At 27.3% G+C, this 8,081-nt stretch overlaps 1 protein-coding gene across 1 annotated transcript in view; it reads left to right on the forward strand.

Annotated features, from left to right (window-relative positions):
• The window catches only part of LOC100161569 (dorsal-ventral patterning protein Sog), a 34,237-nt gene that overhangs the window by 11,883 nt on the left and 14,273 nt on the right, over positions 1-8,081 (forward strand). Inside the window, exons 2-3 of the mRNA XM_001952699.5 lie at positions 1,735-1,838; positions 4,918-5,050. Coding sequence (XP_001952734.2) covers positions 1,735-1,838; positions 4,918-5,050 — 237 coding nt within the window. The remainder of the gene's footprint in view (positions 1-1,734; positions 1,839-4,917; positions 5,051-8,081) is intronic.

The following is an 8,081-nucleotide window of genomic DNA, read 5'->3' on the forward strand; positions in this document are numbered from 1 at the left end:
CATAAGCACAATTTATTTTTATAATCATTTTAAGTTCAAATTTGGACGAAATAACATATAAAAAAACCTAGAATAAACTATTTTAGTTATTTTGTTGTGATTGTATAATATTACTTGTGGGTACTTGAAACTTCTAAAGTATACTATTATATATCTATGATTTGTTGTTGACGTATAACGCCTTACCTAATGGATATTGTGATATGATTAATTTGGAATTTATTATTGATACCTATTATAGGTCAATTTTTTTTTAATACTATATATAAGTATACCTATAATAGGTATGTCTAATACCTAGACTGACAAACCGTCTCCGCTCAGAATCGTTTTTCTTATACAGTGATATTATATCATTGAATTCAAATTTAATACTATCCATTATACAGTGACCCACTTGTAACCTACTGTACAGCAGAGTGACATCCACTTACCCACCTTTTTTATTATTATAATGTTGCCCTTTGCCATTTTTTCTAAGAATAAATAGACCAACATTTTGCCGGATACATAATAATAAATCATTATATATAGATACCCAATACTTCTATTCATTAAAGAACAATAACTACTATTTATTTTTTAAAAAATAAATTAAAACATTTAATCAATACAATTACGATATTGGACATCAATAAATGCGATTCAAGAAGCTATATATAGAAAATAAAAGTTATAGAATTATTCAATCTTGATATTTATTTAGATTAAATTACTTACATTAGAAAATTTTTATAAAACTAACATTATATTTCATTAGTGTGTATGTTAATATTATACTGTATACCTATATTATTATACCATGTGGTTAGTATATTAATTTATTTAACCATGAATCGATTAATAGCTATAGTATTTAAATTTATAACCAAACCATATTTTTTCCTTATATTTGAAAATACATATACAGCATCTATCTATATGATCACGAAAACTTGAAACATGTCATTCGTCCGACTATGTGATCTTTGATATAAACTTTTTTGAAAAAAATACATTTAGTAAAATAAAGATGAATTAGAAATAAAATCTTTAGATAAAGATATTTATTTTTTATTCACAATTTACGGAATTTCAGTAAATACATGAATATTGATTTATATGATTCTTAGTTATAAGTGGATACAATTTTATCGACCCTTATTCGTTTTATTTTTGCCACTTATATACCAGGAACCCTCTAATAGTAGATTTACCAATAGATACAAATTTTACAATATTGATCATGCATAGAGTCTGCAAGTCTCAACAAATTTACCTATGTGCTTAATGATTTTCATATTATAGGAACTTAAATTTTCCTATTGGGCTTAGATGGGCTCTTTACAATTTTAGTGACAATCGCATTATTCATTTCTTATTTTGCTGCATGAATAGGTGGGTGATACCAAATGTCCATGTTTCAAAAATTTATCACTGGATAATGAGAAATCGCGATAGTCACATATAGGTTTTCAACGATACAAACAAAACCTGTATTATAGTACTATTAAGTAAATCTCGCTGATGATAAAATGAAAGTAGACACAATAGACAGTAGTAATTTGCGAGACATTTATATAATATTTATGATGAACACTTAACTTCGTATTTGTTCATATTATTATCTACTAGACACCAGGATATATTTGCAAATGATAATACATTAATACGCCCTTATACATTACTTTATTCAATAGAACATTGTTATTTAACAATTTAATTTTGTAAACATTCTTTTTTCATAATTTTCAGAATGCCAGTTTGGTAAACAACTCAAAGAAATCGGGTCCATTTGGTTCGCGGACTTGGGACCACCTTTCGGTGTCATGTACTGTATAAAATGCGAGTGCGTACAGGTAAGTGCGACACTTATATTATAATAATAATAACATCAACAACAACGCATGTATTTGTACCATATAATGTCACCAGAATAAATCTCTATATATGAAAATAATCACGTTTTCGTATATAGGTACCTACTGATTTTTTTTTTTTTTTGTTACTCCCAGGTATTTATTATTATTATTATTATCGTCCTCATTACATTATGAAAAAAAATACCTTTATAAAGCGTACGTGTCGCGTTTATAATAATGTACCGGTGCGGTGCAGAATACATAATGTACCTACCTATATCATGTATATTATAAGGTACCAACACGTATATTAATGTATTGTACACATAGTGATTATAATATGGTGTGGCGGCGTCATCGTAGTCACCGCGTTTGTGTGTGTGCGCACATTGTGTAAATTATAAATTATAATATTACTATTATTATTATTATAATATTGTTTTCGCGAGCGAGTTTGAAGGAATGAGGTTGTGTGGGCCTAAGGGCGGGCCCGGCGTATAATATGTATTTAGGAAAAAGGCGGCGGCAGACACTTTTCGGGATGTCCGACGGACCGCTTGGCGAAGATTATTCTAATTATGCGCGCGCTCGCGTATCGCGTGATCCGGTCGCGTCTGCCGCCGTCGTTCAATTATTGTGTGTCGCGCGCGCGCGTCCAAACAATCGATGAGATCGGATTCATGCATTCCATCGTCGCGCACAGAGGAGAACAATCGATCGACGCCGCCGCCGATATAGAAAGCCGATGTTCGTGAATAACGACGGCGACGATGTATGTATAAAAAAAAAAAAAAAAAATAAGAAAATATACACACACATTGCACACGCGCGTGCATTATTACACGCGTCGTCGTGACTGTCATCGCGCGCGCATAAAATATATTTACGGTAAAAAATACTATACGGACAGAGTGAGAGGGAAGTGAGAGAGAGAAAAAAAATTCCGTTAAAAACTCCACACAAGAAGAACCGCCGAGGTGTAGGTACGCAATAATAATACATAACATATTATATAGATATAGATCCTATTCTATAATATATATAGGCACGCAAGACTGCCACGGCGGACGTGTACTTGGACAAACTCTATAGGAATAGAGGTACCTACTACGCGCGACGAAGACTCGTCTGCGTTTTATGAAGTCATCGATTTCAGTTGATTTCGTCGGCTTGCGTTTCACGTGTACAGGTAGCCGATAGGTAGGTGGGTGCCAGCTATTCTACGTGTTTGTATGTATCCTATTTAAGCCGTAAAATGCAGAAGGTACCTTATATTATATTATAGGAACGACCGACCGACCGTTACGATATAATAATTTCGCTAATTTAAAAAAGAAGCTCATGACACGCACATGCGCTGCATACTTTATACGACCAAGTAATTATACATCTACATATATATTATATATAGATATATATTTATTTATGTGCGGTTAAAACCATCATCAGATCGCGTACGTTTTAATAAATGTTTACAATTATCTGGCATTACCTACGCGCTATTATGCCAGAAATTCCGTGTTTCCATTACTACCAGATTTACATATTATTTAAAGGTAGGTAGGTTTAGTAGGTATATGTACTAAATACTAAGTAATATCCAATAGGTCAAGTACACAAAATACATAGGTACCTAGACGTTTAATATTATAGCATGTTATATGTTATATTTTATATTAATAACAAAAAAACATAACATTATTATAATATTATATATTTGGTTTTCTTTCTTGTGTTTTATTTTGAGTACAACATTTGAAATTCATATCCTCTTTAAGTTTTCAAATTATTAGTATACAACAATAGAATATAATTATATACACTAGGACACTAGGTGTCTGGGAGGTAGGTACTTACCTACCTATATATAGAATACAGAGTGTAACTGGAAGACCTGACAGATGACATAACTTTTGTTCTAATCAATATATCAATATTTTTAAATTTTTTTTAAAAATATAATTATTTACAGTTACGTCTTGTGCTACACATATAATATAAAAGAAAAATATTTTTATTTTTTAATATTGAAAATAAAAAATTTTAAATTTTATTAAAATTTTTTGGATCAATTTATAATGGCCAATTTGTGAATCTGATTATTTGAACTATTTTGATGGTAAAAACATTTATCTAAATCAAGTAGTTTATTTTTAGAACTTTTTAAAATATCAATATTTTTTGTTTTAATTAATTTGGAACGTATATAATACCTTTTTTTCAAAATTAAATATTATATTTGGGAATTTGCTGACATAAGTATATTTCTTGAATTATTTACTTATCATATAATTTTAACAATTTTTGTCATACGTATAAGTGCATCATTTTTTTTGTCAGGTCTTTCTGTTACACTATATATAGTTGATACTAGATACCTATAGGTACAACTACATGCGTACACAGTATTATAAGTAGTCACTATATCATAGGCACCACTATAACATTAAAATATAAACTTCTTGATTTCCAACATTCAACTAGGTAATGAAATATTGATTTTTTGGGGTATCTAATTATATTTAATCAATCTATAGTTATACTTATATGTACGATACTATAGGTACTATACTATTCAGTATTATATAAATTGTCATATTTTATCGTTACTATTCAACGATAAATAGATATGTATTTTTAAAAGGCATCTGTATGGCATAATTGGCAAAACAACAATCATTTGTATTGACCAATTACCTTCAAATACCTACGTCTAATTTCAATTATATTAAAATCATTATTATTTTTCCAAACCGAGTTTATTCACAGGAACGTTATGACTTTTATACAATTTATTTAATATTTATATATTATAAAACCAACAAAAAGATTAAAAAAATTATTGTATGATTCTTGATGGTGCATAGTACAGTAACAAAAAAAAAAAAAACAAAAATTATATGATTTATATTATAAACAATATAGAAATATATAGTCATATAGTTATTAATGACTTATTATACTACTATATAATATATTATACACATTATACATTTATAAAAACTACATCCTATATAATTATTATATCAATAAATTATGAAACCCGTAATTATCTATTATTTTACACATTATTCAGGTTCAAAAGAAAAGAAGAATTATTGGCCGGGTGCAATGTCGGAACATAAAAAATGATTGCCCTAAACCCAATTGTGAAGAACCCATATTATTGCCAGGAAAATGTTGCAAATCATGCCCAGGAGAAGATGCCAGTAAGATATTTCGTTTGTACTTAATTGCATAACATATTACTATAGGGCCCGGATTTCAATGAAAGTGCATCTTTTTTTGGGTGATCTTAGCCAATTCTTTTCAAGTATATAATTTATTTTATGAAACAGATACTTCGCAACGGTGAAACTTTTAATTTGTTATAAATTTGGATGTTTTTTCATTTTTTGGCTATTTTTTTTTGCATTTTTCGGTAATTTCTTTAGTCTTAATGCATATTTGTGCATTATATGACATATTACTTTAAATTGATCTACCTAATTTATAATATTATTTAAAAATATTTTATTAATTCGCTTATCTTCATATTTAGTTTAATAGGTTTTTTTAGTTTTTCAATACAAATTGTCAATTGTATCAACCGTATCAATTGTTCAAATTAATTAATCAAATTTCAACTATTGGTTTTTTGAAAGTAATATTTAGTAAATTATTTTAAATTATAAATTATAAATTAGGTAGGTAACTAACAAAACATTGCACTAAAAAAATAATTGTACTTATATGTCAATTTTTAAGGGCATTGACGCATTGTTGTGGTAAAATACATTTTTTATGGATATTTTTAGGTATTTTTTAGAGTATTTAAATCCGGGCCCTACATACAACATATATTATACACATTTGAAATAGGTACTATGGGCATTTATAGTTTCAACATTAAAAAAAATAGTTAAGTCTAAATCTAATGTTAACCTGTTTTATACTGTTGTATAAATCGTATAGTAGGTACCTATAGCGTAAATGACAGATAGTAAACTGTTTGTTCTACCTTTTGCGTGTAATTTAAAGTACTTAAGACATATTACACTTGTTAAAAATTATTATATTGTTGATGATAATAAAAATCATCGTAGAACATAATATAACACACATAATATATGATTAATGTCGATTGACTCGCATGGATTTATTTTGTTTTGATCAGATTTGTATGGATTTGTTTGTTGTAATTCAATAAATTAGTACAAATATCAATACTTAATTAAATTTAAATGGTAATAATTAATAATCAATATAAATTTTAGGAACCTACATTTTTTCTCAATTATATAAACATATGTCTTATTTTTTAAATTGTTTTTTTTTTTTAAGACAATAATAAAATATATGATAGTTTAATATGTATTACTATAATCTATATTTTAAAGTAATAGTTCTATAAAATGTTTTGAAATCAAATCGATTTCTTACAGTTTGAATTATCGACGACAACATTCCAGAATATTTCGTTCTGAATAATGTACAAAATGTTGTTCATATTGATAGTAATTTCTATTGTTGAATTATTTTTTAAGGAAGGGCTGCATATATTATTGGTTCTATAACGCACAAACGTACAATTAGCATTGTTTGGCATGTAAACAGATAATGTGAAATTTTTTTTGTATCCATTTCGATTAAACCATTTCTAATAAATGACCTTCGTGAATTAATAAATAAGAATAATATGACACAATAATGTGACAATTATGATTATAAATGTATAAAAAAATGCAATAATTCGAAAAACGTGTTCTGTATAATATACAGAACTTACTATATTTACTAGTTAACTATTGCTGTGGACATTAGGTCATGGCTCATAACGCCATATTCGTAAAATGATAATAGCGGATTTCAATTGGTATTTTATAAAAACCTGGAAGTATATATGCGTATAATACTGGTATTTATAAAAATATAAAAATATATAAAGTGTTTGAACTTTAGATATCATATATAGCCGTTTACTATGTGACTACGAGATATAAAAAATGCATAATCATCTTATACACTTTTGTTATATTATTTCGTTTTTAAACAAAAATAAACGTTGTATATATAGAAATAATACAACTATTTTCGTAAATCATTCGTGTAAAATGATTGCTACTATCATTGGTACTTATTACTTACAATGGCTATATTAGAATTATTAGATACTTGTTGACCCGTCGTTGATTATAATTAGTCTATATTCTATTATCTATACAATGAATAATAATTATTAGTAGACCGCGAACAATAAATAAAATGTATGAAATAATTTAAATTATATTTTGCGAAGATTTTCAAAATTAATAAATAATATTTTATAGATTTAATTTAAAGTGAATACATAATATGATGGTAGTTTGACCCGAAGAACTCAAATATTGATATTTAGTCATAATTAATTTCGTCTCCGACGATTAAAAGACATGTTAGACAAATGTTTCGTTTAATTTATCGCATCGATCACAATATAATATTTACAAAATAAATACCTACTAATGTAACATAAATTGAGTATTAAAAGTTTCGCCTACGGCCCTACAATAGGTGTTTTTTTTATTGAACTATCTAAATATATTTAGATAAATGAAGATTACGTAAAAAGTATTCAGCACTTCAATGAGTGATAATAATGTACCAACCCTTGGAAAATATAAGTGAGTTAACTTAATTATTCTTATTTTGTATCTTAAATAATAACTCTAGGAGTATGAAGAATTTTAACTATTATGTATAATATACATTGCTAAACCTTTGAATTCAAAAAGGAGGTTGTATCTATAATAGTTTTATATTTTTATTTTTACTTCACAATTTAAATTATTTATCAATTTAGGTAGGTACTCAAATAATTACCTACCTAATGAATAATCTATTCAGGTATTAAGTAGCTGTTTGTTGATTTTTATAATTACCCATTTGATCAATTGCGTATTTACCAACTGAGCATTTAACAAATATGTCAGTTTTGTTCATAAAAGCATAAATTATATTTTAAGTGTAGTAAAATCTAACAAATAATTGAATAGAATTTATATGTACGTAGGTAATACGTTAAGGGACACAATACAAACGAATGACAAATGACAATACTTAATAGTATCAATACCTATCGTCTATGAAAAAGTATGGCTTCTCGTACACATTATATCGACATTTGTGGCATTATAACTAATATTACATTATCTACCTATGTTAAGGGGATTCGATACCGTGATTTTCTGTTTTCGTCTAACACACGCGTGACATAGTATT

The sequence above is a fragment of the Acyrthosiphon pisum genome, chromosome A1 (assembly GCF_005508785.2).
Source record: "Acyrthosiphon pisum isolate AL4f chromosome A1, pea_aphid_22Mar2018_4r6ur, whole genome shotgun sequence".
NCBI lineage: Eukaryota > Metazoa > Arthropoda > Insecta > Hemiptera > Aphididae > Acyrthosiphon > Acyrthosiphon pisum.